Below are 18,580 nucleotides of genomic sequence, written 5' to 3' on the forward strand. Positions count from 1 at the left end.
GTTTACGAGGTAAACAAAAAAAACATCAAAATTCAGAGTTTTCTCATGAATTTTAAAAATTCAATTATTCCAGTATTTTTTCTAAAAATTCCTGACTTTTCCCTGATTTCCCCCTACCAATTTTATTTTCCCTGACTTTTCCCTGAATTTCCTGACTTCCCTGATCGGTGGCAACCCTGATACACTTTTTATCATTTAATGATTGAATTTTTTGTATTCAATTAATTGTATATATATTTTTGTTATTAATATTAAATTCAGTTTATTAATAGTAAATTCAGTTAATTTCAATAATTTATGATATCAGAAGGTAATAAGTAAATAAACGAATGGATTTTGTTATTACTCTATTAATATTAATATTATTTATGAAACTAAAGTGTATGTAGTGATATAAATGTTTTTTTTTGCAATTTATTTGAAAACAGTATCTATTTTAATTTCAATTACTTTTTTATGTCTATGCGTAAGTGCACATGTGCATGTATTTTGTGTACATGTGCATGTATTTTGTGCACATGCGCATGTTTTTTGTGTACATGCGCGTGCATTTTTGCATATGTGCATGTATTTTTGTACATGTGCATGTATTTTGTGCACATGCGCATGTTTTTTGTGTACATGCGCGTGCATTTTTGTATATGTGCATTTATTTTTGTACATGTGCACGTATTTTCTGTACATGTGCATGTATATTGTGTACATGCGCATGTATTTTGTGCACATGCGCATGTATTTTGTGCACATGCGCATTTATTTTGAGTACATGTGCATGTATTTTGTGCACATGCGTTTCTTAAATATTTTACTATCAAAAAAGATATAGTTGTTCCGTTTCTAATTTTCCTAAATTATCCTACTTCGAAAAAGTCTCATTTCCATGAAAAAAAATATATTCCAAACAATACAATGACTTTTCAAATCGAAATGATGCAAATGAATAGTTGCGCATCAAACTAACTTAAATATATTATTATAATTTAACTCGCCTCATTCTCTCCACATCCTTATATTATTATTATAGTATTCTTATTTCGTGGTCCATTGACTAGCTCTCCTCTCTCGCCTTTTATAATAGAGTGGAAGCTCTCTCGCTTGGCTATTATACACATGTTGCATTCATATTGTATATCTATATAGGCGCGCGATGAGCGTTGAAATCGTAACGCAACAATGTAATTTTTAACCACCCCAAAAGACCCCTATGAATGTCCATCGAAAGAGGAATTGGTGGCGCAATGGCCTTGCTCGTAATGTTACATATTGGAGAATGGAAGATGATCCTCGCTCTCGCGAAAGTATAAAACCCGTCCAAAGCTCTGGCTACCTCGCACTCTGCACCATAGTCATCTTCAATAAACACACTCGCGAGTCACACATCCGCGACGGTGAAGCGTGAACACGCGTTCATTCACGATTTTAATCACATTGCGTTTTATTTATTACGGAACTTTTAAAAAGTATAATATTGAATATGAGGGTGAGTATCACGATGGATATCATGCCGCATCGGCAACTTTGTGGAGCTTTATACACACACACACACACTTCAATATAAATAAATAAATAATTAAATCAAAAAATAAAAAAAAGTTGCGAATTCGAAAAATGTAAAAAGCCAAAAAGGGGATACAATGGAGGCTAATAAAAATGATAAAAATAAAAACGATGATAAGAAGGATAATTATAGCAATAATAATAATAATAAAAATATAAATAAATAAACAAATATTTAATAAAAATTAAATTTTTTCTCACTGGGGATTGTTTTAATTCGTGTACTTTAAATTTGAATTAATATTTACTAATTTGAATTAGTGACTGACTTTTTGCTTTTGAATTAGTAAATTTTAAATAAATTGAAATAAATTTTATTAATAAATTAGTAGAAATTACTATTTATTAGTAAAAAATATTAATTAAGACTTTAAGAGGCAAAAAGTCAGTCACTAATTTAAATTAGTAAACATTTTTATTCATTCAAATTTAGAGACTTAGAGAGTAAGATTGAAATAAAAAAATTAAATAAGAAGCAGTAATAATATAAATATTAATAATAAAAATAATAATTTTTTTTTTATTATTATTATTATTATTATTATTATTATTATAATTTCAGTGAATAGATAATAATAATATATAAAAAATATACAGTAAATTATTATATTTAAAAAATACACACTGAAAAAAAATTTATTTGATTCAAATAACCGATTACTGGACTATTATCAATTAAATATTTACTTGAATAAAATCATTTTTGTTTTGAATCAATTAAATGGTATTTTTTTCAAATACTAAAATTATTGGTTCAAATACAATTTAATTGACTCAAATTAAAATTATTTGACTACCAAATAAATATTGATTAGTAAATATTTTTTTGATAATAGACAAGTAATCGATTATTTAAATCAAATAAATTTTTTTTCAGTGCACTTATTAAAAATTGTATTATTATATAATATTATTGCAATAATAATTATTATAATATAACTAGCAACAATTCGCGCGCTAAAGCGAGCGGATAACTTCTTACTGCCTTTTTAAAGTAAAATTAGCAATTTTAAAAATAATAGAATTTAAAAATTTCCTAATTTAAATTTTTGTGGAAACCACTAAAAATAGTCAATTTTGGAGAAATTACAAATAATTGCCAAAATTCAATTATTTAAAAAAAAAAATAAAATTCTTCTTATAAAATTCAACTATGTTCAAAATTTGAAAAAAATTCTCGTAAAAATCCCAATCGATATCTTCATGTTTTATAACAATAATTTTATAAATTGTTTAATTTAAAAAAGGTTTGAATTTGAAATTTTTGAATGTCTTAATTCCTGTGGAAAATCCTGTTCCAAAAATAAGATTAAAAATAGGAATTGTGCAAATATTTTTCTTCTCTTTCTAAAACAAAATAATAATTTTGTTAAAAAAATTGTAATTCATGAACAAAAATAAAGCAAAATAAATAAATTTTCACATTTGTTTAACAATTATCTAATTTTTTTTAGAAGTAAAGAACGAAAATCTGCATAATTTACATTTGACAAAACATAATATTTAACAAAATTTTATTCTTTTAATGAAAGGAAGTGAAAAAAATTCGAATGATTTCTATTTGTCATTACAATTTTGAATTAATTATAAATTAATTATAATTATAGTTAATTATGTGATTATTATTATAATTATATTATTTTAAAATAAATAATATTATTATATATAAATAATAATACATAATAAAATAATAAGTATTTTTGTATTCGGAAAAAAGTAGAGAATTTTATCCACAAAACAAACGAGGAAGTACATTCAGGGGAAAAATGAAAACAGAGTCGATTGTTTGTGGTTTACTGAAAAAGCATGTGGAATCACATTTTCAAGATGTTTTTAAATCAAATAGAAAAAGGCAAAGAAAAACTTTCAATCTTTATTTGCAGTTTGTATTTCAAACTTGGATAAATATTTATTAAGTGGAAAAATTTTTGCAGTAATAAGACAATATTCTTTATAGAAAAGGGGAAAAATTTAATTTTTTTCCTTTTTTTGATAAACGAAAATTTTTTAGGAGAATTTCAAAATTGAAAATAAACTGTAGTATTCGTTTCAGAGTTTTTCATTTTTATTATTGAAAAATATTATTTTCAATTTTTTACTTTAATAAATTTATTGGAAAATATTATTTTCAAATTTTTACTTTATTAAATTTATTGAAAATTTTAGAGAATTATTAAATATTGGAATAAAATTTGTTCGATTCAAATAAACGATTATATCTATTATTTATTATCTATTATTAAATAAATATTTACTTGAATCAAATAATTTTCACTTAAATTAAATAATTGTTTATTTAAGGGCATTTGAACCTTGATGACGTCACACATGCTTTGCACAAACTGAAACGTCATCAAGGTTCAAATGCCCTTAAATCTGATAAATTCTATTTTTGTACTAATAATTTCCATATTTAAAGCAAATTAGTTGCTTTATTTATTTTACTTATTTTTAAATAATTGAATACAAATAAATATTTACTTCAATCAAATAAATTTTAATTCCACCAAATAAATTTTGTTTGAAGCAATAATTTCAGTAATTGAATCAAATTATTTGATTTATTTATTTAATTGACTTAAATGAAAATTATTTGATACAAATAAATATATATATATATATATATATATATATATATATATATATATATATATATATACTTGAATAAAATAATTTTTATTTAAACCAAATAAATTGTATGTGAAGCAATTCTATTTGAAAAATTTCAGTATTTGAAGCAAATTATTTTCTTTATATATCATTGAATTAAACATTTATTTTCAATTTTCTACATTTTAACTGACTTTAGTTTAAGAATTATTTGCATTGGAAAGAAAAGTATTTGATTCAATTAAACGATTTTGCGTAGGTCAATGAATTAAAGCAAATAATTGTTTGATGAAGCAGCTAATTTATTTTTAAATACAAAAATTATTGGTTAATTCTTTGATCCAAGTTAATAAATAATTTGAATGGAATAAGTTTTAATAATTAATAATAAAGAATTAACTATTAATAATTTATAATTAATAATTTATAATTAATAATTAGTAATTACTAATTACTAATTACTAAATAATAATTAATATATTAGTACATTATTAATAATTTTAAATACTATTAGAATGAAGTAATTTTCAAAGTGAATACAATGAAACAAGTAACAATGAACATTCTATTTAATATTTTAATTAAAAATTTCAAAAACCACATTTAATTAATTCGACTCTGTATTTAAATTTTTGTCAGAATTTTTCATAGTCTTTTTATGTTTCCGACATTTTGTGTATAAAAAATAATTTAAACACAATTGTTCCCTCACAGAATTTTTACCAAACTGTATGATGATAATAGATTTTACAACGTACATATTTTTAATATCATAATATGCGATAACGCAGACCTACATATATGAAAGAAAAAACAGAAAAAAAAATTCACCCAAATTAGGAAACGGATAATAAAGATTGGCACACACACATAAACACACACACACACAGAGATGGTAGTGTGTTTACTTTAAACGCAAATTTTTCCCAGCTTAACGGGTCGTCGGACATAAAGCCACAAAATGATCCGGATTTACGAGATCATAATATCCTCCACTTTCGCGACTTTTATTTCGCCTCGATATGATTGGTGTGTTCCGTAAATCATCAACGTGTTAACTTCTCTTTCGAAATAGTGTGGAACATCACGTACGCATATATACATTTATACCCCCGTCCAGCATACAATGATATTCTCTTGCCCCATTAGTATTCATCCTTGATGTAATTTTTCTTCAAAAAAAAGAAAAAGAAAATCAAATTAAAGACGCGTAAAATTATTTTACATAAATTACACGGCCAAAAATGATACTATTTTTTTTTTTACAAATACGGTCACAACTAATTTTCTATACACAGAAAACGTGAGTAATATTCTATGGAAAATTTTCTATTGACAAACGAGTGTTTGAAACATTCAAGTATTTCTTAAAATTTAAATTTAATTTTATAATCGAATTCTGTGTAGAGAAACATTTAAAGAAAATGTCAATCAAGGCTATTGCCAAGGGGTTGACACAGGTCAGGAAATCAGGGAATTCAAGGGAAAAGTCAGGAAACGAACTCTGAAAAAAATTTATTTGATTCAACTAAACAATTACTTTTCTATTATCCAATAAACATTTACTTGAATCAAACAATTTTTAATTTAATGCTATCATTAATTTAATTTTTTTAATTAAATGATCCTCTTTGTTTCAAAAACTGAAGTTTTTGATTCAAATACACAATTTATTTGAATTGAATAAAAATTATTTGATTCAAGTAAATATTTATTTCAATAGAAAAGTAATCGGTTATTTGAATCAAATTAATTTTTTTCAATGTAAAAACTGATCAGGAAAAACTCGGAAAATTTTATCTAAAGTAGTGGAAAAGGTATTAAACTTTTAGAATTGAAAAAAAAAAATTTTGTGCTCACCTTATAAACTTTAAAATTTAAAGTCACATTGAATTTTAATAAAAAAAAACCTATTTTTTCTATTTTTGACAATAATTGAATTTTAGAAAATATGAAATTAAATTTACATATTTTGAATAATTTGGTTCATGAATAACTTTCATGTTATAATTATTATTGTTAATATAATTAATTAATTAATTAATATTATTATTATTATTTTATTATTTTTATTATTATTAATTTTAGTATTTATAAATTAATTAACGAATAATTCTACTTAAATATTGAAAAAATTGAAGAATGAAGTTGGTGAAATTTAAAACGTGAAAAAAATATTTTTCTATTTAAATATTTAGAATTTAAACAAAAATTTTGTTTGGATTGTGTTTTACATAATTATTTGATTAATTATTTAGAGTAATAAATTTATAATTAAAAAATTGTATTCTGTTCCGCTAAAAAAAAATATTTACCTTTCAATCATTATTCATAAACGTTGTGAACTTTACTAAACCAAATATTTGAAGAGTTTACATTCACAAAATTTTTTAATTTTATAAATTTTTGAAAATCATAACTCTTGTAGATAAATAATAATGTAATATTAAATTAAAAAAAAATTTAATAAAAATCTATCTAGAATTTTAATAGAAATGATTTTATAGAATGATTCTACATAAAATTTAGTGCGAACGTTCTATTGAATTTCACTAGAATCATTCTATATAAATTCTAATATGACTTCTATTTATTAAATAATGAAATTAATGCGAAAAAATTTATAAAAATTTTGTAAATAATTGAATTCCTGCATGAAATTTTTATTATTTTTGCGAAAATAATTAAATGTTTGCGTAGAATTTCATTAAAACCTATTTTAATTAATTGAATTATTTTGAAAAATTTAATTAAATTAATAGATATTGAAAATCATATTAAATAGAGGAAAATTTTTGAAAATAATTTAAATTTTGTCGAAAATATTATCAAAAATGTTTTAAATAATTAAATTGATACGAAGAATTTTATTAAAATTTAGAAAAATAATTTAATTCTTGCAACGAGTTTTATTATAATTTTCAAAAATAATTGAATTCTTACGACGAACTTTATTAATTTTTTTTTTTAAATGATTGAATTCCAGCGACGAATTTTATAAAAAACATTTTAAATAATTGATTTTTTTTCGAAAAATTTTATGAAAATTGTGTTTGAAAATAATTAAATTCCTGTGGAAATTTGATTACTTATGAAAATAATTGAATTCCTAAATATTTTTCCTGAAATATTAAAAATTATTTACAAAAATAATTGAATCCATGTAAAAATTTTACATTATTTAAAAAAATAATTGAATTATTGCCAAAAAAAATTTATAAAAACTTTGTAAATAATTGAATTCTGGTGAAATTTTTATTATTTTATGAAAATAATTAAATGTTTGTGTAGAATTTTATTAATATTTTTTTTTAAATAATTGAATAGTTTTGGAACATTTTATTTGGAAAATAATTGAAATTTTGCCAAGAATTTTATTAGAATTTTTTGGAAATAATTGAATTTCAGAGAAGAATTTTATTATTTCTAAAGATAATTGAAATTTTGACGAGAATTTTTTTTTCAATTTTTAAACATAATTGAATTTCTGCTAAAAATTTTATTATACTTTTAAAAATAATTGAATTTTTGCAATAATTTCTTACTTTTACAAAATTGAATTTTTTCTCATGTTTTTAACTAAACATCTTCTATAAATCCATTAATTTTATTGATTTTTAAAAAAAGTTCTTTAAGAATTTTCAAATTTATTTGTTTACAATTCAATTTTACAAAATTTTAATTATTCGTAAATTCTTCTATTAAAAATATATTAAAAAATAGTTTCTAAACTAAATAATTTCAAAAAAAAAATCCGCAATTAAAGTTTTTCAAAAAAAAAAATTAATTCCATAGAATTGTAAGTTGAAAATATGAAAAATTCTAATATTCAAAGATTTTTCAAAGATTTTTCGATTTTTGAATTCTTTTGGAAAATTTTATGAAAATAGTAGATATTGAAATTTTGAAAATCATTGAATTGAGGAATATTTTTGAAAATAATTGAATTTCAGAGAAGAATTTCATTATTTCTATAAAGATAATTGAAATTTTGACTAGAATTTTAAAAAAATTTTCGACATAATTGAATTTCTGCGAAGAATTTTATTACTTTTGAAAATAATTGAATTTCTGCAATCACCTGTAATTTCTGAAAAATTCTTCAAATTATATCGTAGAATTTATGAACTTTTCTTGCTTTTTCAATCATATTACGGACTTTACGGAACTTTTTTTTTTTTAAAAACTGACTTTTACGGACTTGTAACAAATTTACGGACCATTACGGAATTTACGGACCTAGTTCGAGCCTTGTGATTCTGATTTTTAATGATGGAGGTCAACAAAAATAAAATTTTTCCGACCATAATAGATCTGGTTGACAATCTCTTTTTGTCGAATTAAACAAAAAAATAAAGAGATCTTAATACACTATAAAGAGATCTCAGCAAATGAATAAGATCTTAAAGTGGAAATATATTAAACATTTGCGTCAATTAAGCATGTTTAATTTAGATACCATTAAAACAAAGTTACCGTGAACTCGGAGGAAAATTATTATAGTACATAAATCTACATTTTCTATGTCGAAAAGTGTTTCTCATATGCACCATATATATATATAGTAGTGTTTCCACTTGAAACTAACAGAAAATCGCTCCACACACTTCAAGTACTAGTACTATGGAGATAATGCTGCTCTTAGTACGCCGATGCTCTTAGACTGATGATATTCTTAAAGCTTAATCTGCTGTTTATTACAACTCCTATATAATCCACATACATGAAATCTGCATTATGCACATCACTCGGTATATACATATAGTATATGGGAAAGTTAATTATTATTGAGCAAATACAGCAATGGACGTCGATGTATAGCGTCGTTTGTTTTCAAAGCATCAAGTGTCATTTGCATTATATGTGGACATTATAATTGGAGGGGATGATATGAGGACTTTTTGATGAGGGAATTCTCAGACATCTACCTCTATTATCGATTTTAATTTAAGCTCTCCTGTCAATAACTAATCAACCTCTTCTTTATGTATGGACCGCCTATTAAATTCTCCTTTGTTCTTTTGATAAAAAACTCTATTATGAATTTTTTTTGTTTTGATAAGAGAAAATAAGTCATCATTATCAGGAATATAATTCCAACAAAAAGTAAGAGGATTGATAATATTGTTTTATCTTTATCTTGTTTCCATGTTGAGTTGAAATTGAAAATCAGTTTTAGAAAATATTTTTAAATTTAAAACCAAATTAACAAATTGTACGGATTTTACAACATTACATTACAACAAATACCAAAAATGCCTAACAAAACCGACACAGTTTTTTCTGCAAATTTTTTCTGCAAAAAAACGAATCAAAATGTTGCTTCGTTTTACGAAGCAACGTTTTGATTCGTTTTTTGTCTCAATTTGATATCTGTAGAAAAATGTTATTTTTAATACTCAAAAAAAAGATATAATATCCAAACAACAAACACAATAGTTCCTTCCACAATGGAGAATAATTATTATTGTCGATCGTTACATTCGAGGAAGAGTAATTGCATGACCATTTGCAGGTGTTGATAATAGCAACAGCAATAACATTACTGGTTGTGGAAATATTAGCCAGACCAGAACCGCCAGTTAGTCAATACTTACCCCCAAATCAGCTTTATGGCCCGCCGCAGAGACCTAGTCTAAGTAACCCGATTGCTTCGCCAGCTAATTTCGGAATCAATCAGTACCTACCTCCTAACCAACAATATGGACCACCTGGTGCTGGCGGCGGTGGTGGTAGCGGTGGATACGGCGACGAATCAAACGTAAGTTTTCATCAAAAAATTTCACATACCATATCTGTAACAAAAGAAAATTTCCAAAATTATTAACTATTTTTCGCCAAAGAAAAAGAATCAGCAGAAAAAAATAAATTTCGTTCACTTAAAGCATTTCTAAATTATTTCCACAATTCAATTCCATAATTTCACAAACAATAATAATTTGAATTTTTCACGAAACAATTGTTAATTCATATAGTCAATAATAAAAATTAATAAACAGTAAATATTAATTATAATTATAATATAATTCAATCATTAATTATAACAAAAAATTATAATAATTAAACTGATCCTGCCTTTTACGAAATTAAAAAATAGGATTAAGACAACGTTTTGTCACAGTGACAATTTCGAATATAAGTTACATAATCATTCCGATTATTATCGGTAACTTAATTACGTTTAAAATAAAGAAATTATTTTCTACAACAAGAGGATTGTTAAACAATGATTCTGTAAAAAATGGTTCTATTAATAATAGTCTATAAAGAATATAACAATAATGGTCTATCAACAATAGTCTATAAAGCCAAAAACGAGGAAATGGTAACAAAAAATGATTGAAGTAATGAAAAAAAAAAAACAATAATAATGGCTTTGAGAAATAATAACAGGGCAGAAAATTTAATTAGAAATTGGATCAAAGTAATAGCTCTCTATCTGCCACTGTTTCGCAATGATTCATTTCCTCAACACACAGACACACACTGGAATTCTGTATCAAAAACTATCAATTATATTTCATCGTAAATGCTCGAATTTGTCCGATTAAATTCAACATTTGGTAATTTAATTAAAAACAATCGATTTTTTAATATTTTAGTATTTTTATGTAAAAAATCAGAATTCCTATTTAAATACTTTTAACGAATTTATCTTAGTCCTAATTCTAATTAATTTCAGTCCGTGGCCTGTAATAATAATTAAATATTAATTAATCTAAATTATATTGATTTAGTAAACATTTGATTAAAATTGTATTAAAAATAATTGAATTTTTGAGTTTTATTATTTATGAAAATAATTGAATCCCTATGAAGAATTTTATTACTTTTGAACATAATTGAATTTTTGCGAAGAATATTATTACTCTTGAAAATAATTGAATTTTAGCAATAATTTCTAACTTTTACAAAATTAAATTTCTTTTTCGTGTTTTTAACTAAACATCTTCTATAAATCCTTTATTTTTAATAATTTTTGAAAAAGTTCTTTAAGAATTTTTAAATTCATTTGTTTATAATTAAATTATTCGTAAATTCTTTAATTAAATATACATTAGAAAATAAAAACTTTAAATAAATTCAAAAAAAATCCGCAATTAAAGTTTCTCAAAAAAAAATTAATTCCAGAGAATTGTTAGTTAAAAATATAAAAAATTCTAATATTCAAAGATTTTAATCTAAAATCTTTTCAAAATTCAATTATTTCTAAGAATTTACGCACTAATGCTTTTAATATTCAATTATGATCTAAAATTTTAACTGAAATCCATTTTTAAATCAATGTTTATGAGAAAATTCTACTAGAATTCAATTATTTAAATACAAAAGTAACAATTTATTGAATAATTGCATGTTTCTTAAAATTGTTGTATGAAAAATAATTGAATTTCGCAAAAGAATTTTACAAGAGTTTTTGAAAATAATTCAATGCCTGTAAAATTTTTATTATTTATGAAAATAATTAAATAGTTGTGTAGAATTTTATTAAAATGTTTTTCTAGTAATTGAATTCTTTTGGTAAATTTTATTAAAGTTGTAGATATTAAAAATCATTGAATTGAGAAAAGTTTTTTGAAAATAATTGAAATTTTGAAAATTTTTGACAATTTTTAAAGATAATTGAATTTCTGCAAAGAATTATATTACTTTTGAAAATAATTGAATTCTTGATACGAATTTTATTAAAATTTATTTTTAAATAATTGAATTCTTTTGTGAAATTTTTTTAAAATAGTAGATAATTATTAAAAATAATTGAATTTTGACAAATTTTTGAAATTCATTCAATTTCTACGAAGAATTTTATTAAAATTATTTTGAAAAAAATTGAATTTTTTTTTTTTATAAAAATAATTGAATTCCAAAAAAGTATTTTATTATTTTAGAAAATAATTGAATAATAATTTATGAAAATAATTGGTAAATATTTCAATTCCTGTGAAATTTTTATTATTTACGAACATAATTAAATATTTGCGTATAATTTTATTAAATTTTTTTTTAAATAATTGAATTCTTTTGTGAAATTTTATTAAACTAGCAGATATTAAAAATCATTGAATGGAGTAAAATTTTTGAAAATAATTGAAATTTTGCCAAGAATTTTATTATACTTTTGAAAATAATTGAATTTTTGCAATAATTTGTAACTTTTAAAAAGTTGAATTTTTTTTCCTGTTTTTAACTAAACATTTTCTTCAAATCCATTATTTTTAATAATTTTTGAAAAAGTTCTTTAAGAATTTTCAAATTCATTTGTTTACAAGTCAATTTTACAAAATTTCAATTATTCGTAAATTCTTCAATTAAATATATATATATATTAGAAAATAGAAATTTTAAATAATTTAAAAAAAAATCCGCAATTAAAGTTTCTCAAAAAAAATTAATTCCATAGAATTGTTAGTTAAAAATATAAAAAAATTCTAATTTTCAAAGATTTTAATCTGATTTTTGGATTTTTGAATTCTTTTGGAAAATTTTATGAAAATAGTAGATATTGAAAACCATTGAATTAAGGAAAATTTTTTTAAATAATTAAATTTCGGAGAAGAATTTAATTATTTCTAAAGATAATTGAAATTTAGACTAGAATTTTAAAAAATTGTTAATATAATTGAATTTCTGCGAAGAATTTTATTACTTTTGAAAATAATTATGAACAAAAAGTTTTGAACGTTCAAATGAACGAAATATTTTTTGTTAAAAATATTTTCATAGATTATTGATTACAATTCAAATTAAAAACTCAAATTTTACATTTAGAAACATTATAATTAATTTGCTTAATAGTGACGCAAAATTATAGTAATAAAAATTTAATTTGAAGAAGAAATAAATAAATTTCGTTCATTTGAACGTTCAAAACTTTAACCTCCTAAATAATTGAATTTCTGCAATCATTTGTAATTTCTCTAAAATTCTTCAAAGTTACGGACAAATTTTTTAAATTAATTAAATTTCTTCGAAGAATTTTATTAAAATTATTTTGAAAAAAATTGAATTTGTTTTGTTATAAAAATAATTGAATTTCAAAAAAGAATTTTATTATTTTTAAAAATAATTGAATAATAATTTTTGAAAATAATTTATAAATAATTGAATTCCTGTGAAATTTTTATTATTTACGAAAATAATTAAATGTTTGCGTTGAATTTTATTAAATTTTTTTTTTAAATAATTGAATTCTTTTGTGAAATTTTATTGAAGGTGCAGATATTAAAAATCATTGAATTGAGGAATATATTTTTGTTTCGCTGTTTTTTCAGGGACCGGCTAAATACGATTTCGAATGGATGGTGTACGATCAGCCGTCGGGTAATGATTTTGGTCAAAAGGAGAGTCGCGATGGCGACGTGACACGAGGAATGTATTACGTACTACTTCCGGATGGACGTCGACAAAGAGTTGAATACGAAGCAGATCGTGATGGTTACAGACCGAAAATTTCATATGTACAAGAAGGAACAGGAATCGGTGGTGGATATCCTGGAGGAACTGGACCAAGTGCTGGTGGTAGTGGTGGTTATCCAGGCGGTTATCCCAGCGGTACAGGTGGCGGTTACAATTATTGAATTATCGATTATCATATTCATATATATAAAATTTACACAAAATTACCTCCATCAATTTCGAGCATTAAACCAATTCAAAATAAGCAGTAATGAAAACTTTAGAAATTTCCGCAAACCCTAAAAAATCTCCCATAATATTTAATATCATATCACATTGAAATAATTTTCAATAAATATCACAAACGACAGTTAATACATTCATGCATTTAAACTTTATACGGAAAGATCAATTTCAAGACAGTGGAAATAAAAATTTCTTTTGCCCCCCAAAAAGAATTTCAAGTATTAAAAAAAAATAACTTCCTAATCAAATTCTTGTCTTGTATCTTAACAAATTTACGATACGAAACTTCCTTTTCCTTGCTTACACTTGAAAGAAATTTTTCTTTCCGGGTGATTATTAGATTCTAGTCTTTTTCGCAGCCAGAGGGTTTGCTGGTCTATAAAGTCTTACTGCTTCTGGTTGAAATCGAATTGGAGCAACCCCACCTGTAGAAAATAAGCATAGAATTGTACAGTACATTTTTTCCCCTCTCAATTTTTTTTTCTCCTATAAAAATCTAATTTTTGCTCAATAATAATATTTGGATTTGTTTTTATTTTTTGAGATCGCAATCAAAATAATTCATGAAAATAAAAAATCTCTGTAACATAGTTCATTGCATACGCGATCGAAATAATACAATGTATATTAAACATTATTATTATTATTATTATTATTATACATATATATATATATATGAATGTTATGGATTCGTGTATATGCATATTTTCATGTAAGCTAGGCAGTTACTGTGTTTATGTAATATATAATGATTTATAACAAAGTACAGCATCACAATTATTACCGAGACCGTAATCCTACGCCATCGGCTTAATCTACTCATAATTGCATCATATACTCTTTATATTAGTACACGTATATGGAACGACTTCCACGAGACGGCATTTAATGCACTTATATACCATATATACAGTGCACAATATGCGAGAGTAGACTTTAAGTCGTGACTTATTCTAATTCACTGAAAATCAAGAGACAAATTTTCATTATAAACTTTTTTTTTAACAAATTAAAAACACGCGAGAATGGATAATTGAAATAATTCAGGTAAATGAATCTTTTTTTAAATCAAATTACTAATTAATTTTATGCATTCCTTTTCACACGAATAAAAAAAAAATGACTGAAAAATTGAAAAAAATTTATTATTGACTAATAATTAAAATTATTATTATTCTTAAAATTATTACGTCAACCAGGGGTTAAAAAACCTTAAAAAAACGCTTACGTAATACTTGAATGACCTCTATTAGGTTTCATTGTAGACAACTAAAAGTTTCCTATGGTTAAACCAAGAAAAAAATTATTTTTAAATTATTTTGGTACAAAAATGCAAAAGTAATTTTTTTTCGGGAATTATGCAAACAATTCGAAATGAAAAACCTAAAATTAAAAGATTCACACTAAAAAAGTTATTTTTTTTATAGATCTTAATTAATTTTTATTGAAAAATAAATTTAAAACTATGAAAAATTTATTATTTATTATAAAATTTATTTACTTTTTAAAATTAATAATAATAATAAAAATAATTCAATATTTTTGGAAGCCATAAAATTATATAAATAAAAGATATTTTGATTCGTCTGTTTGGCCTAATGGCTTCAAACCATTAGGCCAAACAGAAGAATCAAAACATCTTTTATTTAATTAACAAAAATAATAATAAAAATATGAAATTTTTAGTTTTTTGAATTTTTAGTGTTCGGAAATTTATTTTCAGTAGTAAAACTCGGTTTTAGTCAGACGAGAGATATTTTAAATTCAACGGTTTGGTTTTTAGTTTTTTGAATTTTTAGTGTTCAGAAATTTATTTTCAGTAGTAAAACTCCGTTTTAGTCAGACGATAGGTATTTTAAATTCAACTGTTTGAGTAGAAAAAGGGCATTACAGTCAGACGACAAAATTATTTTTATCTAAATTTAGATTTAGTAGTAAAAACCGTTTTAGTCAGACAAGAATATTTTTTAACACACTGTTAATTTTAGTAGGAAAATATAATTTTTATTAGATACTAATATATTTTTATCCAATTTTTAGTTTCAGCAGTAAATTCTCACTTTAGTCAAGACTCATTCTTCGCACTCGATAATTAATTTTAAAAAAAGTGGCAAAACGTATCTTTAAGACTGAAAAATATACAGTAAAAAGTAGCTATCGAAAAATTAAATATGATGACTAAAAAAATTCGTCTTAGTCGAGTCGCTAATTATTAATCAATAAATCCCTGACTTTTTCCTGATTTCCAAAAAAAAATATTCACTTTTTCTTTTTATCGTGGTAATAACTTCAACTCTAAATTGTAAATTTAGACGAAATTCAATTATTTTCCAAATTTGTATTTAGAATTCTTCAAAAATACTAATATATTTAATTATTTAAAAATAATTTTTAAAAGTGAAATAATAAAATTCATTAAAATATGAAAATTATTGAAATAGAATTTGCCAAAATTTCCAATTCATAGGAAATTTAATTCAATTTTTTAAAATTATTTGCAGGAATTTAAGAATCTCCAAAAAATATCTAATTATTATTTTTTAAAAAACTAATCTTCTTTTCATAATTTAATTTAATTATTCAAAACTTGAATAATTTTTCCAAAATAAATATTTAAATGCTCAGTAGCAATACAGGAATTAATATTTAAAATTATTTCAGTGTAAAACCTTTTTGAAATTCAATTATTTCTAAAACTTACTGTACATTTTCCAAAATTCAATCTTTTTTTTAATTTTTAAATAAAATTATTCAAAACTTTAACAATTGTTATTAAAAAATAATAAATATTTAAATATTCTTATAGTTTTACAACAATTAAAATTTTCAGTGACAGATCAATTCTTAAAAAATTCTACGAGAATTAAATTATTAAAAAAAAAATACAAAAATAAATAACTAATTGAATAATTGATTATTTCCTAAAATTGAATTCCTATAAAGTATTTTATCAAAAGTTTTAAAAGCAATTGAATTCTTTCAAAAGATTTTAATAAAATTTTTAAGAACAATTGCATTTTTCGAGTAATACATTTAAATTTGTATTAAAAATAATTGAAATCCAGCGAAAAATTTTATTTTAACAATTATTGCAACGAATTTTTTTAGCATTGTGTTAAATAATTTAATTCCTTCGAAACATTTTATTATTTCTGAAAATAATTGAATTCTTGCAAAGAATTTTATTAAATTTTAAGGTTTTATTTTTTAATGCCCTTGAAAAAATACCGAAATTAAATTTTTTTAAATAATTAAATTTTTTTGTGAAATTAAGTACTAGTGTAAATTCTAAAAAAGAAAAAAGTAGCTTTTAGTTTCACAAACAGAAAAAAAAGTATCAAAATAGTAGCAAACTGTAAAAAAAAAGTACAAAATAGTAGGTTTTAATAGATGAGTGTGATGTTTGAAGAAGACAATATTAGAATATAAAAATTTTATTCTTTAAAAACTGGCATTGTCCCTAATAACTTCTGGGATATCAAAATAGCGCCCGTGGATGGTAAATAAAATTTTCAAAAAAAAATATCTTTTTGCAACAAGGAAATTTTTTTTTTTTAATTTTTAAGTAATCCATCTTTTTATATGAAAAAACGGAAGCAGAAGAGGAAGAAGAAGGGAAAATAATAGAAAAATTTCATATATTTATGAAGCAATTTTAAAAATCGATATTTGAACAGTCCAAGTAGAATTTCAGCCTCTTTGAAATGGAAAATAGACACTATTATGCTAACTTGTAGAAAGATTGCTTGACGTTGTGAAATAACATTTAAATTTTGATTGTTTGGAATTGTATATATATATATATATATAACAAAACTCGTGAGAAAAAATTTATACCGCTTTCATTGTAATTATAAAAACCGGAAATTAGATATATATATATACATTCACATCCTTTGGAGAATTGGATTATAAATCAGCAAAAAAAAATTTTTTAATCCTGTATGAATAATTATTGTACCTTAATACTACAATTTACCATAAAGTTCACTTTTTTCATTTTTATTATTATTTCCCTTCATTTTATTATTCTTACCTACAATTTTTAATTTCTTTTTTTATATATTCACAAAACGGTTGAAATAATTCTTTAAAAAAAAATTTCCTATACTGCCATAAGAAAAATTACTCAATATTAATGGCATACAAAATTGGTAGGACTTTCATAAAAAAAATCTTCCACAAAAGATAAAGGTGATTTTTTTTCAAAAAATTTCTTAAAATATTTCTCGTTCGTGAAAGATTTAAGAAATAATTTTTCATTTCATCCATCATCGATAAAATACTAAATTTTTTTTATATTCGTACATAAATACATTCATTTAATAAGTGGAGGAGTTTGTCAATTTTTCATTTACTTTTGTCTGGCGTCTATTATATTTTAATTTTAATAGTCATTTCGATTTTAACGTCAAAAATTTCAATGGAAAACTGCCATGATTTTGAGATATCCTGAATGAATAAATACTCATTCAGAATATCTCATAATAAGAACATTAATTAATATCATTCTTAATTATCAATTATCAATTATCAATTATCTTTTGTGATACAATAGAAAATGTAATTTAATTTCCTTAAAATTGATATTTAATATAAATTGCTATACTTAATTCAAATATATAAATAATTTTAAGTGATTTTTTTTAATTAAAATCAGTTTATAAACTTAATCCCAATAGAAAATATCTACTGACTTTGATTTAAAAATATTATTTGTTTAATTCAAATATTCTGTTTTGATTTAAACAAAAAATATGTTTAAAAATGT

General features: G+C 22.5%; 1 protein-coding gene across 1 annotated transcript; it reads left to right on the forward strand.

Annotated features, from left to right (window-relative positions):
- The first annotated feature begins 1,316 nt into the window (after nucleotides 1-1,316).
- On the forward strand, nucleotides 1,317-14,553 carry LOC122512914 (pro-resilin-like). Its single transcript, XM_043629060.1, has 3 exons — nucleotides 1,317-1,480; nucleotides 9,683-9,928; nucleotides 13,440-14,553. The coding sequence occupies exons 1-3, from the start codon at nucleotides 1,475-1,477 to the stop codon at nucleotides 13,743-13,745; spliced, it is 558 nt and encodes a 185-aa protein (XP_043484995.1). The 5' UTR covers nucleotides 1,317-1,474; the 3' UTR covers nucleotides 13,746-14,553.
- Nucleotides 14,554-18,580: the final 4,027 nt, after the last annotated feature.

Source organism: Leptopilina heterotoma, unplaced genomic scaffold, assembly GCF_015476425.1.
Source record: "Leptopilina heterotoma isolate Lh14 unplaced genomic scaffold, ASM1547642v1 Lhet_13, whole genome shotgun sequence".
Taxonomy (NCBI): domain Eukaryota; kingdom Metazoa; phylum Arthropoda; class Insecta; order Hymenoptera; family Figitidae; genus Leptopilina; species Leptopilina heterotoma.

Excerpts from the sequence above, each read along its gene's own strand:
- LOC122512914 (XM_043629060.1), top strand. Across the intron at positions 9,929-13,439 it reads GATACGGCGACGAATCAAAC|GGACCGGCTAAATACGATTT; the intron begins GTAAGTTTTCAT and ends CTGTTTTTTCAG.